The 17785-nt window shown below is 54.4% G+C and overlaps 4 protein-coding genes across 4 annotated transcripts; 2 read left to right on the top strand and 2 right to left on the bottom strand.

Moving 5' to 3' along the window:
• Nucleotides 1-357: 357 nt before the first annotated feature.
• On the bottom strand, nucleotides 358-3219 carry CMQ_2062 (ribosomal protein s17; the record flags this gene model as incomplete). Its single annotated transcript, XM_014314988.1, has 5 exons — nucleotides 358-702; nucleotides 791-903; nucleotides 1942-2306; nucleotides 2367-2865; nucleotides 2934-3219. The coding sequence occupies 5 exons, from the start codon at nucleotides 3217-3219 to the stop codon at nucleotides 358-360; spliced, it is 1608 nt and encodes a 535-aa protein (XP_014170463.1).
• A 3163-nt stretch (nucleotides 3220-6382) lies between these two features.
• CMQ_1887 (nucleolar essential protein 1) lies at nucleotides 6383-7621 on the top strand (the record flags this gene model as incomplete). Its single annotated transcript, XM_014314813.1, has 3 exons — nucleotides 6383-6419; nucleotides 6796-7067; nucleotides 7145-7621. The coding sequence occupies 3 exons, from the start codon at nucleotides 6383-6385 to the stop codon at nucleotides 7619-7621; spliced, it is 786 nt and encodes a 261-aa protein (XP_014170288.1).
• A 3602-nt stretch (nucleotides 7622-11223) lies between these two features.
• Nucleotides 11224-15541, top strand: CMQ_2043 (cystathionine gamma-synthase; the record flags this gene model as incomplete). Its single annotated transcript, XM_014314969.1, has 4 exons — nucleotides 11224-12610; nucleotides 12872-12879; nucleotides 13505-13599; nucleotides 13666-15541. The coding sequence occupies 4 exons, from the start codon at nucleotides 11224-11226 to the stop codon at nucleotides 15539-15541; spliced, it is 3366 nt and encodes a 1121-aa protein (XP_014170444.1).
• A 160-nt stretch (nucleotides 15542-15701) lies between these two features.
• Nucleotides 15702-17416, bottom strand: CMQ_1845 (ring-14 protein; the record flags this gene model as incomplete). Its single annotated transcript, XM_014314771.1, has 4 exons — nucleotides 15702-16150; nucleotides 16213-17070; nucleotides 17132-17314; nucleotides 17374-17416. 4 exons carry the CDS (start codon nucleotides 17414-17416, stop codon nucleotides 15702-15704), a joined length of 1533 nt encoding a protein of 510 aa, XP_014170246.1.
• Between the last annotated feature and the right edge of the window lie 369 nt (nucleotides 17417-17785).

Genomic DNA, 17785 nt, shown 5'->3' with positions numbered 1-17785 from the left:
TGTATTTGTCTTATTTGCTACGGGGAATAGAGCTTACGGCGGCCCATCACGGCGGCCTACATTGTTGGACGGGAGGTGTCTAGGGCGCAGGTTACTTTTGCAGATACGGTTTACTACAGTCTTCGATCGACATGCATGTGACATGCAGAGTAATGTACATATAAAGTGTTAACTACCCGAACAGGGGCCCTCTAGCTAGAGGGCCCCTGTTCCCGAACCACGCTTCCCGCTCGCCCGTTCTTCTATCCAAAGAACGATCCCCAAACTCTGCCAACTAACATAAGCCGCCGTCTTCGGTTCAGCTCACAGTCTGTAAACTCCGCTTCTTTTTTCAGTGTTCTCTAGGTCGAGCCAGGTTTACAGCTCCTGCTGTTCCTGCAGCTTGGCCAACTTCTTCTGCTGCTTCCGGTGCAACCGCCACGAGAGCACCTCGGCCGCCTCGGCTGCCTCCTGGGCCTCTTTGATCACCGCACGTCGCTCGTCCTTGGCGGCTCGCTGGGCCAGTGCTGCTGCCCAGCGCTCGGCCTCAGTCGGCACAGGGGGACGTTCCTCCACCGGGACCTGCGCCGGTGCGATGATGTGCTTGACCACGTGGCGCTTGTTCTTGGACGTGCGCCAGCCAGGGCAGATGGCCACGACATCACCGGTGCGGAGGCTGTCGTTGGGATCGTGAACGAGATACGATTGCGGTTTGTCAAAGTGCTGCAAGCGTCACGGTCAGCACGGCTGGTCGGAAGCAGACGGAAGTGTCAGGGCTGCCCGTCAGACTGCCCCCAAAGCGGAGCGTCACCTTTTGCACTTGCGCATTCCATTGGCGGCCGCCAACGCGAACCTTGACCGTCTTCTGCATCAGGCCCGCAGACACCACGACGCCGTGCAGTTCGCGGAACGTCCGCTGGGCGGCTGCGACAGCGTGTGTGGCCATTTCCGTATGCCTTTTTCTAGTCGAGGGTGTAATGTTCAGCAGTCGTCGTCGTCGTCGTCGTCGTCGCCAAGAGGGCCACCATCTTCATCCAAATCAGTTGAACAGGATCGACAGCCCGAAAATATCGCCATTGGATTATGTAAAGTGGGTCTGGATCTACGTAGATTATCCAATGAAAGCACGCATTCACAACAGGAAAGACTTTCGCTTTGTCCAGTATGCATACTGCCAATAAGCACACCACGACTTGTCCGAAAGAGACCAAAGTTCGGTTGAATCAGTGATGTACTATACTTCACAAACACACAAATACTATGCTTATGAATAAACTTTGCCATATCACAAAGCCTGCGGAGTACATGGTCCATTGAACTGGCATTTGACGTCTCCGTTATAACAGCGTTCGACCCCACAGATATTGTTGAATGTCCACCCAACTCTAACTGCTCTTGTTTCGGATTGTTGATCATACACTGCCAAAACTATCGTGCTGAACATTGCCCATCATTGTGGCCGAGCTGTGAACCCCTATATCGCTGTCAGAAAACGACTATATCCACAGCCCCATTGCTACGAGTAGTTGTACAGCTAGCGGATCACAATACTACTCTGACTGTAGTATTTAGACTTAGCTTTACTCCCACTGAAACCCTTTTTTTAGAGATGTGGCAGACACTAGTACATACGGAGTATAAGTAAGGGAAATAGATGGAATCGTAAATGAGATGCCCATGGAAAAGGAGTCCAATACTAGAAAGGGGGGGGGGGGGGTGAATTTTGCAAAGGCGATGTCAGATTAATCTGTAAATCGGCTCCCCAACCAAATCGTGTTTACATTGCGTGAGACATCAGGAAAAAGAATAAGGTACGGAGTACTACAAATGTACAAAATATCGAGCCCTCTAACAACCCACTTTCACAACCCACAGCGACCGGACCACTCAAGGGTCACTAAGACAAAAGGAAAAGCACAATTATACCATATGCTTAGGCAACAAATGTCCGGCGTGAGAAACGTGTAAGCCTGCCGCCAGGGCCCTTGCCACCGGCCTTTCCACCGAAGCCGCCGCCATTTCCGAATCCGCCGCCACCGAAGCCGCCAGCATTTCCGAAGCCGCCAGCATTTCCTCCATTGTTAGATTTGGCAGCGTTGGTAGCCTTGCTCGTGTTGGCAGCCTTCGTGGCACTGCTAGACTTAGTGTTGGCTTTTGCAGTGCTGCTGGACTTGGCAGCATTGTTGTTGTTGTTGTTGTTGTTGTTATTGTTGTTATTGTTGTTGTTGCTGCTGGCAGCACTTGTACTTGCAGATGCGCCAGCCTTGGTAGTAAACCCTGGGCCGGCGTCGACAGCCGACTGGGCAAGAGCAGCAGCAGCAATACCACTATATTGCAATATGGTTAGATTCTAGCATCACTTCTCGTGACTGCGGCAGTTAACTTACTTGGTTCCATCATTGGCTGCCACGTTGGTAGTACCACCATTGCCGGTGACGGTGAATTTGGTGCAGTCGTCTTGCGAGCCACGCTGGGCAACGGGCATGATGACCGGCTGGTGGTTGGCGGACGACGTCAGGGTGCAAACACGGTAGTTTCCGGCCGGCAGGCCACCAACAACAGTGGCAGACAGAAGGCCGTTGCCGTTGCCGGCATCATTGATGCCTTTGAAAAAGGCAAACTGTGTCGGGTCGGGAGGTGTCGTAGGGTTCAGGCTGTTGCCAAGATCCTGGACAGTAACGTGAACGTGGCCAACAATATTGCCGTTCTGAAGCTGCTGAGGTGCTGAGTAGTACGTGGCGTCTGCGTTGGTGAACGAACCAGCCACCAGATTCTTGGTCTGGACGGTGATGTTGAACTCCACTCCGGCCTTGATCGACTGGCTCAGCTGGGGGTTGGTAATGACGGTCGAGATCATATTCGTTTTGGCAGGGATCTGACCCATAACTGTTTATCACTTGTCAGAACGCTGTGACGCGCTGTTAAGGGTTGGTTCTATTTCTGTAACAACTAACCGATACCGTTGCAGGAGCCTGTGGTGATCTGGAGACCGTTCGTGAGGGTCTGGCCAGAGCAAAAGTTGATAAAGTTGTTCTGCGATGTCTGGGACAAAGCCTGGCCAACTTCAGCCGCGCCTATGCTGGTGGAGCCGTCCACAAAAGAACCCGACTGGATGGCATTGGCAGACAGCGAAGTGCTGTCGGAACCTCCGTTGTTTGTGTTGCTTGCTCGGACACTGTTCCGCGACCCGAGGGCGACCGAAAACAGCGTTGCCGTATAGGCCAGCTTCATAGAAACCATCTTGACTGATTGTTGTTTGCGTGTATGCTGAAGGGTGAGGAGGGGATATAGCACAAATGAGCGGCAACCTGTCCTGCAAATGGGGTAAAAGAAAGAGATAAAAAATTAAGCTGTCCTTGAAAAGAATGTAAATGAAATCAGATGCACGGTCAACGTGATCTGTTCTTCTTGACTAGCAAGCAGAATCAAGAAACAGATAAAAGAGGACAGTGGTAAAGAACGAAGGCAAAAGAAGAAAAGGGCGTCAACGACGGTCCAGGTTTCAGGACAGACGGTTATATATGAGAAAGTGACACTGGTCGAATAGTGGAAACGGAAATCAGCTCGGCCTTGAGGGCCTACTTATGTCTCTTGGCACAGACAATCCCATGGCATTACGGGCCTGATCTCCAACAGAAAAGCACCGAGCCTCCTCCTCTCCGACTCCACTTGCCAGGGGGGAGGACAAGGAGAAGTGGCCGAGGGTGGAATTCGGTACAAGCAAAATAAAATAAAAAGTAGCCTACCATGTAGGAAAAGCAGATCCCGTTGCCTCATTGAGATGTTGAAACCGGATACGAGGAGGTGCCTGTCGCAGGGCCAAAAGCCGCCCTCCTGCAGGTACCCTGCATCCGGCCTCCCGTTTCTTCTGTTCTCCACAAAGACCGGACGCGCAGGAGGTAAGGTTATGTTGGCGTCTCCACCGCGCTTAGCAGGCTCCCGACACATGATCCTCCCAAGGTTATTGCAGCCGTTCAGTCGTCGCGATGCCACCCGGCAGCTGTTGGTGCCAGACTATACGGAGTACGGCCAGCAATTATCCGATATCTGGTAAACGGTTCAAATGACGGAACTGCGTGGTAGACATTGGCTACATCCTATTAGCCGAAGCGCAATAGCCTCGTAATTGCAGTCTCCACCTGTTGCAGAAAATGTGAGCCAAGTGCATTGCCGTATATACGTCGTAGTAGCACTCCCTGCTGTCACAAGCGACTCGAACAAGTCGCATTGGAAATACCATGGATGGAAGAGGAATTTAGGGACGAGAGATTTACGAGCACGAGTACGACATAAGATCCTTCTCCAGCAAAGGCAGGTGCGCCCAACAGTCTCGAAGAAGGCACAGACCCCATCAAAGCCCCGAGGCCCTGGTATCTTACAATGGTCTGACCAATCACACTGCTTAGCTCCAGCTGGCGAAACAGAAAGTGTAGGAGACTCGCAACAAGATGACATGCGTCTACGACGTATGTGATAGCAAGCCAGCCAAAACCCCATCCTACATAACAGCCGGGGAAAATCAGCTCGGTGTCACCGTTCCTTTTCAGTGATGCCTGTTCTCAATGATGCGTTGTGAGAATAGGTAGCTGTTCGCTGTTCATCAAGTCACGATCAGCTTCAAGGAACCATCAACGACACACAGGCAACCATACGGCTGCATGGAAAGCTGTCTGTAAACATACCCGGCTGCAGCAAATGGTATAGTATGTCCTTCACTTCTGCTGTGATGTCGTGATGGTCTACTGCCATGCGATTGCAATTACCCCAGAGGAGCACACCAAAAGAAGGTATCTGGCTCAATCAAACACGGGCTCCACATAAGACAAAGCCCTTTTTCCACAGCTGGCTTCAAGGCATTGCCCTTGATACGCCGCTCTGTTGATACTGTGTACATAGCTCTCGTGCGAACCTTTTAACCGGAGAATGACCCATGTCTACAGCAGGTACCCGCAAGGAATCAACTCGACGAAACTTGAACAAAAAGACGACTGAACGAGTCTGCAATGTAAAGAATGCTACTTCATGATAGTAAATGGCACCTTTTTTGCTATCTCCAGTTTTGTTTCCTGGCAGTGTTTGGACGAATATTGTTATCCACTGCCCCCATCCATCAGCGTGGGGATGAGTTCTTCAGGCGAATGCCACGTTCTACTAAATACATATTGATGCCCCTGGTACGAAGAGGTTTGATATCACAGCCTGGCACAAATGTTCGCACGGCAATGAGACAGGCTTTCACTCCTTGTTGGTGATGAATGAAATCGGGCTAGTTTTCGTTAAGTGGACTTAATACTGCATACATATTTCGCACACAGTAGATCGTAAGCGTACTTCTGGATCCCGTCACTGCTACATGGTATCCTGTGACGACATGCGCATGGATACACATCCAGCCACCTACTCTTGGGTTTTGGGACGGATACGGCATGTATCTTACAATTGTCAGCATGAGGGTCTCGAAGCAGACCGCGAAACAATGGTCTGACTTTATCTTTTAAAGTTGACAAAACCCCACCGATAAACCTTTTAAGCTCCTTAGAATGACATATTTGTACAGCAGGGGTACGCCCACCCTCCTACTCGAGAAACCTCTTCATTACTTCATATCTTACATATGAGATTTGTGGTACTCAGCGCTTATTAGTTTACTGGAAGTAAATGCTCGTATTCAGGATAACGCTGAAACGGCGATCAAGATGGTCGCGTTGCAGCTTTCGGGGCTCCACAACGAAAGAATCACAGCGTGGTTTGCGCTTGGAAATTAGGCATAATATGGGAAAGACTGTCGGGAATAAGAATGGCGGGGACAATGCCATCCGGACTGTTTCGCAGCAGTGCGTAAATTACAGCGTACTGTACTCCCTCGTACGGAGTACGAAGTTTCTAGGATAGGAAAATTTGCTCCGTAGGAAAAAAATTCTTTCCGCTAGGATCTATAGGTGAAGTACTCCGCTAATGCTTATGCACAAGGATATGACCAAATAGAGCAAGCCGATGTGTTGATGATACGAATGATTTCAAAGCCTGCGACCTTATTATATCTAAAGCAACAATGACGACGGTATTGCAGAATTTGTGGAGATTTACAACTGTAGTACAGTGTGTCAATTCAAAAGGGCTACCGATATATTGGCGCGCTGTACTCCGTACTCCGTACTGGCTCTCGACACAAGTGGTCTAGGCCTGTTGATTATTGGTGCGATGCCGCACTCTAGTCCCGTGACTTTATTTTCATCAGTTTTCTCACCTCAACAAAATTTCCTTCCTCACTATTATACACCCCCCAACTTTTCCTTGTATCTTTTGCTTCCATTGCTTGCTTGTTATCCTTCGTCATTATCTCTATCCTAATTCGCCGTCACCGTTCCATTTTACAATTGGTGCTTTCCTTAAACTACACACAATGTCATCTACCGAGTACCGTGCTGGCAAGAGACCGCGTAAGTACTTATTGATCCCTTAAGCCATAATGCTGCTCGACACCCATTTTGGTGTTGTTGCAGATCGTCTGCAACGATCGATTGAAGTCTGCTTGATCGATTGGAATGCCATAGGTGCAGGGCCGTCTTCGTCGCAGCTCATTATATGCTGGAAAAGCTTGCGTTGCTTGTCCTTTGTTAGCAAGCTGCAAGAGCTTGCGTTGCTTGCCCTTTGTTAGCAAGCTGCATGAGCTTGTGTTTATTGTTCTTTGTTAGAAAGCTACATTGGAGCAGAGGGATACCTGGCGGGAAGTGATAAGACGATGAGATGGCCGATGAGGATTGATGTTTTTTTTTGTGAGGAACCAAGGCCCTGATGACCACCCCTCAATGACAGGAACCCAGTCTCTGCCGCCCCCAGCTCTCCCACAGCTTGTTGCAGAGCAACACCACCCTATTTCGTCTACCGACCATGACTCTAGAAGGCTCATTGTCGTTCTCGCCAACGCCAGCCTCGAGACGTACCGTGCTGCTTCTCAGAACAGTGCGGCCAATCGTCTTGGCCATCGGGACGAGAAGTATTCTCTGCTCAATAGCGACGAACACATTGGTGTCATGCGCAAGATGAACAGAGATATCAGCGATGCCCGGCCCGATATCACACACCAGGTTTGCCTTATCATAAATCCTGCTATCGCGGCTGGTGAACTCTTCTGCTAAGTCTTTACCGCGCTTGCCTCTCACAGTGTCTGCTCACATTGCTTGACTCGCCAATCAACAAAGCTGGCAAATTGCAGATCTACATTTTGACGGCAAAAGACGTCCTGATTGAGGTGTCTCCGTCTGTCCGGATACCCAGAACCTTTAAGCGGTTTGCTGGTTTGATGGTGCAGCTGCTCCACAGACTGTCCATCCGGTCTACTAACTCGCAGGAAAAGCTCCTTCGGGTTATCAAGAACCCCATCACAGACCACCTGCCGCCAAACTGCAGGAAAGTGACGTTGAGTTTTGATGCCGAGGTCATGCGTGTGCGTGACTACGTCGACAACCTCGATGACAATCAGAGCATCTGCGTTTTTATCGGAGCTATGGCCAAGGGCCCCGACAACTTCGCCGATGAGTTTGTTGACGACAAGATCTCTATCAGCAATTACAGCCTCTCGGCAAGTGTTGCGTGCAGCAAGTTCTGTCATGCCGCAGAGGATTCCTGGGGCATCATCTAGATGACCCAATGCCCCTGTTTCTTGCCGAGGTCATGGTGAAGAAATGGCACGGAAGAAATATGCATGAGAAGGGCGCAAGAGGGGAGATTGCGAAGCCAGCCAGCCAGCTGGGCACGAAACAAGAATGAGTGTACCGCTCGTGTTCTGGTCTGGTGAACTTCCGTCTCTTTTCCGACAGCTTGGTTGGTGCTGGGTCGGCAACGTGATACAACATCGCAGAAACTTGCCCAGTTAACTGGCCCTGTCTGGAACACTTGGGTCGATGTGTGCTTTGCGCTGTCTGCTGTTTTTGCAACCAAAACATGGGGCGTTCAACACCGGATCCAAGAGCCCGCTTTCGGGCGTGGCTCTTTGCATGGGACACTTCAACTTGTTCCATATTTCTTTCTGTCTTTTTCTTTTCGTGCTTGTCCTTTCGGGCTTGTCTCCGCGCACGGCTCCGTGCGTATAAGTACTGCTGGTGCTTGTCCAGCTCAAGCGAGAGACCGACAGGAAGGGTGTATGGGAGGAAATTGATAGCCCAAGGCGAGTTAGGCCTGTGTGATTGGTTGGGGTGTACTGTTGGATTACGAAGTTATAGCGACTCTTTCTCACTTCGGCTAATACGGGAGTTCGGGTGGTATTGATGTAAGATAAAAGAGAAAAACCCGTGACGGGGCAATCAAGTTCGGTCCGTTCAACGAGATAAAAAGACAAAACGCTTATATGGCTCAATGGCACACAAGCAGTGGGCCCGGACCAAGATGCAGCTTACGGAGTACAGTGCGTTATATGGTGCAACGGACATGATACTTTCCCCCTTCGAGGTGGTAGGCTTATGTGCCCTGTCCGCTCTGGCCGACATCTTTTGACATCTTGCAGATTGTCTGCATGGCCTATGCAGGTGTCCATGCCTATTGGAAGATGCGGGACGGTCTGTGTATTCTGGTGCGGCCAATTGTGCTATTGCTGACCTGGGGCAACGGTTCGCACTTCGTACGGTCCGGGCAGAGGACACATCTTACGTTGCATATTGCAACTTGTAAAAAGGAAGATCTGAGAGTTCATATTCCGTTTTTCATCGACCGGGGCTTTGTTGCCAGCCCTGGGATGCGCCACGTTGGGCGCGCATGCATCCGCGAGTTATGAAACTGATGCACGATGCATTGGCACGGGGCTTTATGGAGCTCTGTTGACTATGCAACGACGGCAAACAGATCACAGAGCTCGTCCGTTGGGCAACCTCTGTTTTGCCCAGGTTGTTGCCGTCTTACGATCCACATGCAACACGTATGTATCTTAGCTTAACTTTGTTCAATGCAACAATTCCTGGGGCTGGCGCAACAGAAAGTCGCTCGGACGCATTTTTCCTGATCGATGGATCCAACTGCCTATCGAGACCGAACGGGCACGTTGCTTGAACAATGGGGCGCACGTTCCGCCTCGGCTGGCTGCGATGTTGGAGTCGGCGTGTTTGCTACTACCCCGCAAAGGCATACAGACCTGGAGATGTGGCTGGAAAGCACAAGAGGCCTCTCTTGATAAACTGATTGTTGCCTGGTCTTTTTGCTCGCCTCGCCTTGCCTCTGGCGGCAAAAGGGTCAAAGAGGGGTGCCTCTTCATGCACCAAGCATGAAGCTCAAGGGCAAAGATACTTTGCAAGAGGGCATTGGTTGTTGGAGGGAGAGAGGGGCTCAACCTCAGTTTGATTGGATGCTGGAATGGGTTTCCCCCCTCTTGGAGCCAATTTTCTCGTCCACGCCTTCCTCTCGGCATGTTGGTAAGATATGTACAAATGTCTCATTTGCACTTTTGTATGGTTTCCGGTAGGCTAGGTTGTTCCCCACGGAAGACGGGCTATTTTTCACTTCCCTGATTTTGTTCGTCTGACTCTCTGCGTTGGTTCGAGGTTGCCTATGAGAGAGGACACGGTCCACTGGCCGACCCAGCGAACCGGAGTTCCTTCTGGTTGTTGCTTCGTGGGTGTGCGGGATGCTGCTGAAGAACGCATCAGGCGGCCGTTGCATACATACAAGTAGTAGCAAGCAGCTCGGTGGCCGTAGAAAGCACGACGCAACTTTCGGATGTGAGTGGAATAGCAGGCGCGCTTTTCTGCACTCTTGCCAAGTCTGGAATGGATACTTATCCCAGCGTACCTTCCTGGAGTAAGGCACAGGAATTTTATCATTGCTCATTTTCTCTGGCACATCTCTGCATCTCACGGCCCAACATTTGTGGCCAGCCGGACCTGAGATAAACAGGTTGCACTGCCCTCCTTCGCCCGCCCTAAACGCTTCTGCACATGGACAGCCATACAGCTGCGAGCGTGCAATTTGCCCTGACCATGTGCACGCACACTACTGCAGCCAGACAGTCCAGCACCAAAAAGGGAGAAAAAAGGGCACCACCAAGATGAAGAGCGGGTATGGCGGGTTGGACAGATAAATAATATCGCATCCCTTTCAGCGGGCGGCGGCCGGTCAGAAGTGCCTCGTTACCTAGAGAATACGACGTGCATGTTCTTTTTGGGGCGGTCTTCTCCACCCCCATGTCACGGAAAGGATCAATCGAGGCGGGTGCTCCTGGGCTGAAAGGGACATTTTGTGCCCAAAGGAGATGGTCCGAAGGCCAGAAACTCAACTACTGGTCTGCCACAGTCCGGCCGTAGCAATGCGCTGGCAGAGACCCGCCCTAGTCGTGAGAAGACTGGAATGAAGAAGGTTAAGCCGTGCTGGTCGCTGTGCGGGAGCGAACGGCTGCGAGAATCGAGTACCGAATGCTCGTAGGCGGATTGCCCATCACTTGTGCTTAACTGCTCCATCACATGCAGTCACATCGCCGCGCCACACGCACTTGTCATCACCACTTGCTGGCAACTTGCAAGCACAAACCGCTGGCGAGCCGAAAGACGAAATCCGAGGACAACAAAACGCCACAGTACCACACAGCATGAGTACCTGAGCAGCCCTGACATCTCTGGCCGGCATCCAACGCACTCGGACGGAGTATCTTCCTTTCCATCCTGACACCGCGATCCACACCACCACCTACGTCGTACTTTGGTATGTAAGAAGCACTGCCTAACCGCTGAGACCATCCTCGTCCCCTTTTGCCGCCATCCCCCCTGGTCGATCCACATCAGTCAGCAGACAAATCACAGCGCTTTTTTTACGCTCACTCCACTTCACGTCTGCTCCTCCTAATGATACCGGTCGTTGAAGTTTGCCGTCTCCCGGCCTCTTCCTTCCACGCAGCCGTCTGTCAATCTCTGGGGGATTCCTTGTTTGGCTCCTTTACCTTTCCTTCCTTCCTCCTTGCCTTGTTCTTCGTCTTCCTCATCTTCTTCCCGCTATTCACATATTCTCTTTTTTAGATCCGTCGACTCTCACGTGAACCTGACTTCCAGTCCAACCAAGTCAAAATTTAGGCTCGTCTCGTAGCAGACTGTTGCGGACCTGCCGACTCGCCCTGTCTGCCAATTCTCTTATACCATCGACGAGTTTCATTGGGCTGTTCTGAACGCCTTTCTCTGACCCCAAGCTGTCATCGGTACCCGTGACAGCCTCGACCATTCTGCTCAAGACCCTTTGACCAAGGCGAAGTGTACCCGGACGGCAAATACAATGGCCGTTGCTTACCGGCCGTCCCACAGCTATCCAACACAAACACAGTATGGTACATCATCTATGTCCCGGCGGCACCAATTCGGAGAGTCGGAGCCGCCTCGCGTGATCAGCTACGATCACAGCCCTCCAGCCGCAGAGCCGTCCCGTTCGTACTCCAGCAACCACCCCCGGTACCACGATTCGGCCGACTATTATGCCGAACCTGCTTCACACTCTTCGCCTTCCTCACGCTACCACACGGGCGGCGGTCTGCAGCGGTCCGCCACATCCGCAGCTGTATACGAGTCAGCACCACGCGAACAACCCAAAAGTGTGGCGGGCATGTTTGGCATGGCCGCAGTGGGCGCTGCAGCTGGAGCAGCGTTGACCTATTCTGTGCTGTCGGGCAGATCGCCGCGCGACCGTTCGTCCGAAGAGCCCGCAACTGCTCCGAGCTTCCAACGCCGATCCACCTTCCCGGATCCCTACCCAGCTTACGCACCCCCGCGCTTCAGCAGCCAGGAGGGCATGCGAGCGAGCTCGCGGAAGGAGAGCCGTGAAGCGGAGGATATGTACGAATACGACGAAGGCCGTAGTCGCCATTCCTCGTCGCGCCAGTACCGGTCCAGCAGCCGTCCGGCTAGCCGGTCGGTCAGCGAGGCCGCCCCAGGCCGTACGCCTCTGCTCATCGCAGAGGATGAGCCCCGGTATGGCAGCAGCGGCGGTGGCAACTATGCACCACCTCGCTACGACGTGTCTCACGCACCATCGCGCCATGATCTATCCCACACGCCGTCGCGCTACGATGCATCCCCTGCACCATCCCGCCATGATTTATCTCGCACGCCGTCTCGCCATGATCCATCGCGTGCAACATCCCACTATGACACAACCCGTGCAACTTCCCACTACGATACGCCCCGCGCGGCCTCCCACCACTACGACGCGGCCCATGCGCCGGCCCATGCGCCGGCTCATGCACCAGCTCATGCGCCACCCTTGTCGCGTCGCAGCGCCACTTTCGATGTTCCTCCCAGGGCTGATCCCAGAGCTGATTTCAGGCCGGACCCCAGGGTTGATCTCAGGGCCGATCCTAGAGTTGACCCGAGGATGGAACCGGAAAGCTACGTCTCATCCCGCAGCCATCGCACAGGCGTGACTATCCGGGGCGGTGGCAGCGCCAGCCGGCATGCAGCAAAACCCCCCAGCGCCAGCCGCGGCGCAACAGTGCGTCACTCTTCCAGCCGGTCTGGCAGCTATCGCTCGTCGCGCGATATGTCTCTGCCCCAGAGCGGTGCGGGCGGCAGCCATGCGAGGTGGGACGCCTATCCGAGCGACGAAGAGGAGGTTGACCCGATGCTTTTCGAAGACAACGACAGCGTTGCGCCGAGCGACAGCATTAGCTGTGTGGGTAGCCGGGGCCAGCGGTATTAACTGGGGTTTATGCTTGGGTTTCTAGACTTGTCTTCCTCATTTACATGAGCATTGTGTAAACTTGTTTCGGTGGGTCTCAACTCTGGTTGTTCCTGGGAGGGGGTGGCTTGTCTTGCTCTGTGGAGATTGTAGAGAGTACAGAGGACGAGAGATCGGAAGGAGAACCGGGAAATGTGCAACGGAAACGACATGAGTAATGTATCTAACATCTTTGACACAGTGCCTGTGATAGGGCAGTCTGTAAGTGACGTCGGCACCAGGCTTGAACGAAGCATAGCAGCCTGTTTTGCCATTAAATGCTGCTACACGGGAAGGTGAGGTGACGCGAGATGAAGAATGGCTCCTCTGGTGGGAATAGACGGAAAAAATTGCTGCCGATAGTCGGCCGTAACAAGAAGTCGTAAGGAATTGCGGCACGGAGATCACCGGGCTAGCTCGAAAGAAGAGCGCCCCTTCTGGAGAAGGAAAAGACAAAAAGCTCATTTCTTGATGAATGACCTGAACTACATGTTGATTGCACCTGGTAGTCTGAACATAGGCAGGAACTACCGGACGGCGGAGTTGGAGGGGTATCATTGCTCTAATTCAATTTTCTCTCTAGATTCGGCTATTCTCAACTTTTTGCAGACGAATACCGTTGTGGCTAGACCACCAATCTCCGTTTTCTGAGTCACTCGCCACAAGCAAAGCAGTTGGATATCGGAAGAAGCTGCTGGCGTTCAATCCCATATTGCCAACTCTCCCCTGCTCCCACACTCACGATGGTGACTATCGGTTTGGGCGAATCCATACCTCCTGACACGGAGCACGTGCGTTATATTCCCTTCCGGCGTGATGAGACTGTGATACTGACGCATATGGCCAGGCTGTAAGCGTGTCACTCCCCACGTGGGCGGACAATGTTGGCTACGAGGAGGGCAGGTTGGAGGTCCTGTCAAAGCTGGTCACGGGCTATCCAAGGTGGGCAGTCTCGTCGAGGGTGCAGACGTGGGAGTATGCGGACAGCTGACCGGATAACCGTTGCAGATTTTTTGTCCACAAGAGCATCCAGGCTTTTGCTGCCAGCATAGCTGAGCGGTACGGCCAGGCGGGCCAAACAGCCATGCTGTTCCCCAGCGGCGCGGCGGCGACGCGCTGTCTTGCCTTCGTCCAGAAGATAGCGACGCCTCCGTCTGTGCTGGACAACATATCTATTGTGCACCTGGGCTTGAACGTTTCCCGGCCAGACGCGTCACCATTCAGGCCGCTGGCCCCCACCATCTCAGCAGTCGTTTATAATCCAGAGGTCTTCCCGTTTGCCAAGCAGTACTGGCAGCATTCCGGTGACGGCGTCTCCAGTCGTCGTGCCGAGTATTGCCACAAGCTGTTTGGCAAAGGCCTGTTGATACGCGTGTCCGAAGACGCTGGAATTGGCAGCGGTGCACGGCAGGCCGAAAGCGGCCTTGTGCCATCGGCCCTCTCGCCGACACTGACACCAGCAAGAGCGCCGGCCGTGTCGCCGTCGACGCAGCTGCCGACTTCCGTGAAGCCGTTTCGCGGCCCCAAACGCTACCGTCGTCCGATGTCGCAGTCCGGCGATATTCTTCCCCAAGAGCGGCCGCTGACGCCGCGATCTGCAGGCCACAGCCCTGATGCTGCCGACGGCCAGGGGGTGGACGAGGACGAGACGGCGCGCTTCCTGGAAGAGCGGTTTGGGCGGAACCTTGATCTGTCATTTGTGCGGCGGGCAGGCTCGGCGATCCGGCGGCGCATCACCGGGGCCCTGACGGCGGACAACGAGGTGGACCTCGACACGCAACCGTCGACGCCGGTGGCAGCAGCAGCGGCAGACGCCAACAGCAGCAACATCCGCGGCACCGAGATCATCCGGGAGGACGACGTGTACCTCTACCCGTGCGGTATGAACGCGGTCTTCAACGCACACCAATACCTTCTGGCCAGCCGAAAGGAGAGCGCGCCGCTGCAGAGCATCAACTTTGGCTTCCCCTACGTCGACACGCTCAAGATCCTGCAGAAGTTCGGCGGCGGCTGTCTGTTCTACGGCCGCGCGTCAGAAGAGGACCTCGACGATCTGGAAGCACGGCTCAAGGGCGGAGAGCGGTTTCTGGCACTGTTCTGCGAGTTCCCAGGCAACCCGCTGCTGTCGTGTCCGAACCTGACGCGCATCCGCCGGTTGGCCGATGCCTACGACTTTGCCGTGGTGGTCGATGAGACCATCGGCACGTTTGTCAACATTAACGTGCTGCCATTTGCCGACATTGTGGTTAGCAGTCTGACCAAGATCTTCTCGGGCGACTGCAACGTCATGGGAGGCAGCCTGGTGCTCAACCAGAAGAGCCGCTACTACTCGGTGCTCAAGGCAGCCGCCACGGCGCTCTACAACCAGGACAGCTACTGGCCCGAGGACATTATCTTTATGGAGCGCAACAGCCGCGATTTCGCCGAGCGCATCGACCGGATCAACGCCAACGCCGAGGCCGTGTGCGAAGTCCTGCTGGCCAGCCCGACGGTCAAGGAGCTGCACTACCCCAAGTACGGCAAATGGCGGGAAAACTACGAGGCGTGTCGGATCGGCGGCGGCCAGAAGGGCACCGGCGACCATGAGGGCCGTGTCGGCGGTTATGGCGGTCTGCTCTCCTTTGTCTTCCACCGCAAGGAGCAGGCCGTCGTGTTCTTTGACGCTGTGGCGACGGCCAAGGGTCCTAGCCTCGGCACCAACTTCACCCTGACGTCGCCCTACGTTGTGCTGGCGCACTTCACCGAGCTGCCGTGGTGTGCGTCGCTGGGCGTCGACCCGAACCTGTTGCGTGTCAGCGTCGGTCTCGAGGACACTGCGGCTTTGCGGGGGACCTTCCAGTCGGCGCTGGATGCGGCGCAGGCTGTAGGTCAGGAGACCGCTTAGTCATGTACATATATATGATGAGTCAGCATGAATACAGGAGACGAGCATCAGACATGAGCGCTATAAACAATTGACCACAATCACTTTTCGATGTAGTTGTCATAAGGGTGCAGGAGAAAAAAACTAGAAACAAGCCATCTGGGTATGTGATCCGGCTGCTTTACATCACGACGCACGACACCGGCTTGTAGCTCTCGCCGAACAGCTCAACTCCACGTTCCATCTCGTTGGCCTGCTGCTTCTCCTTGGCCTCGCGCCGGAAGTACAGCTTCAGGAAGCGCTCCAGATCCCCGTCCAGATTGTCCAGGTCGGCCTCCATGACGACCTCGCCGCGACATAGCGGACAGAACCGCTGCTTTTCACGCTGCATCTTGATCACGCACCGCACGCAGAAGACGTGGCGGCAATGCAGCCGCACGGGCAGCCAGGCAAGGCTCAGACACACCGGACAGGTGTAGTCCTCCAGCCGTGGCACCACGGCCACAACGTCCTGTGCGATGCGCGCACACACGTCCTTGGCCATGCCCTCGACCAAGACGTTCTGATGTCGCCGCGAGAGCGCGTTCGGAAACGTCTTGGATACGCCCAGCGACGTCCACTTGTCGAATTCTGGCTGTGTTAGCGAGCCGGCCCCTTGGGTGCAGTCTTGGTGGAGGATGGACTGGACTCACTCTTCAGGATCTTGGCCTGGGCCGTCTGGTTCAGCTCGCGGAACCGCAGGTTGAGAAAGAGTCGCTTATTCAGCAGCAGGAACCGCTGGTACGCCACCAGGCTTGCTGGCAACTGGAAGCTCTGGAGCAGCCCGCGCTTCCGCACCTGTTCCTGGAACCAGTCGAGCTGGCGCGACGCCTCGGCCGACGAACGCGCCTTGCCATGATCACGCTCCCGCGTCGAGAAAAAAACTTGAGCATCCAAGTACAGCTCAAAGACTGAACGCCACCGCGAGAGGTCGCTGGCGTGCTTGTGCGGTTTGGCCGCCTTGGTTGCCTGGCCACCCGACGTGCCGTCGAGCCCATGGCCGTGGCCGTGACCGTGGCCCAGCAGCGTTCGCCGCTTGCGTTCTGGCTGCGACACCGCAGCCACCTGCTTGCCCAGCTCCTCCACGTCCGTCACAATGGCAGCCTGTTCGGCCTGGCCGATGCGCTCCAGCTTAGCCATGTCCTCGTACATGAGCCGGAAGAACTCGCCGTCGGCCGTGAGCGACACCTCGACGCGTTGCAGCCGCTTCTGGCCGCCCTCCTGGGCAGCGTCCAGCTCTTGCTCGTGGCCTGGTGATGCCAGTGCGGTTGTGCACGTTGGCGGGCCCACGCTGGCCTCGGTGCTGTGGTTCGGGGGTTCCATCGGTAGCACGTCGGATGCCGGGCGATCATGGTCTTGGTCGGCTTGCGAATCGGCCACAGCCTTGCGGCGAATGTCGGCTTGTTTTTGCAAAAAGGCCCTGGATGCCGGTGACAGAGAGGCGTCCACAACGGCGCCGTCCTCGAGATCGAGGTATACCGTAAAGTGTGGCTGGACGTCGGAGTCGCTCACTGCAGGCCCGTGGTCAGCAGCTTAATGAAGATCGGAAGCCAGAACCGGGTTTGAACTTACCGTCCAGCTTGTATTTGGCCAGGGGAATCGGGTCTCCATGCGCCAATACGGCCTGGGTCTCTTGTAGCTGTCGGAGCGAGTCTGCATCGAGGCCCAGGTCTTGCAGCTCGGCTCGAATCTTGTTGAGGCATTTCTTCAAGGTCGGATATGGGATCGCTGCTGTGCACCATTCTTCCGGGTAGTCTGAGACGAGTCAGCACCAAAATACCAATGGCCTGACCAGGGACGCGACGCTCACGAACCTCCGCTTTGCAAGGCGGCCTTGAACGCTCTGGCAAACTTCATCGTGTGCGGGTGGAAGTGGCTGGTCAGCAGACGAATGGTCGTAGGGGTTCGTCGACAGATGTCTGGGTTCCTGGGGGGCCCATGGCGAGCCGAACGTTGTCTTGGCAAGGCTGTGCTGGTCGGAAAGAGAGAGGGGGGCTCCTGTTCTTGAAAAGGAGAAGGCGATGGTAGGGCATGCAGGACCCAGCAATTGCCATACCAAGAAAGTATAAAATATGGTTTCGATCTAGGCCGTCTGCCGTCCAGTGCATGGGACTTTTTCTTGGCAGCCCTTTCGCGACAGAAGGCTGGAGGGTGATGTATCGTCTTTAGTATGCCACGAAAGCACCGAAACAGAGCGGTGTCAGGCGACCATGTGGGCAAATGCTT

This window comes from Grosmannia clavigera (genome assembly GCF_000143105.1).
Source record: "Grosmannia clavigera kw1407 unplaced genomic scaffold GCSC_168, whole genome shotgun sequence".
Taxonomy (NCBI): Eukaryota; Fungi; Ascomycota; class Sordariomycetes; order Ophiostomatales; family Ophiostomataceae; genus Leptographium; species Leptographium clavigerum.
Note: the sequence above shows the minus strand (reverse complement) of the source record. Positions and strands in the feature narration are given on the sequence as shown.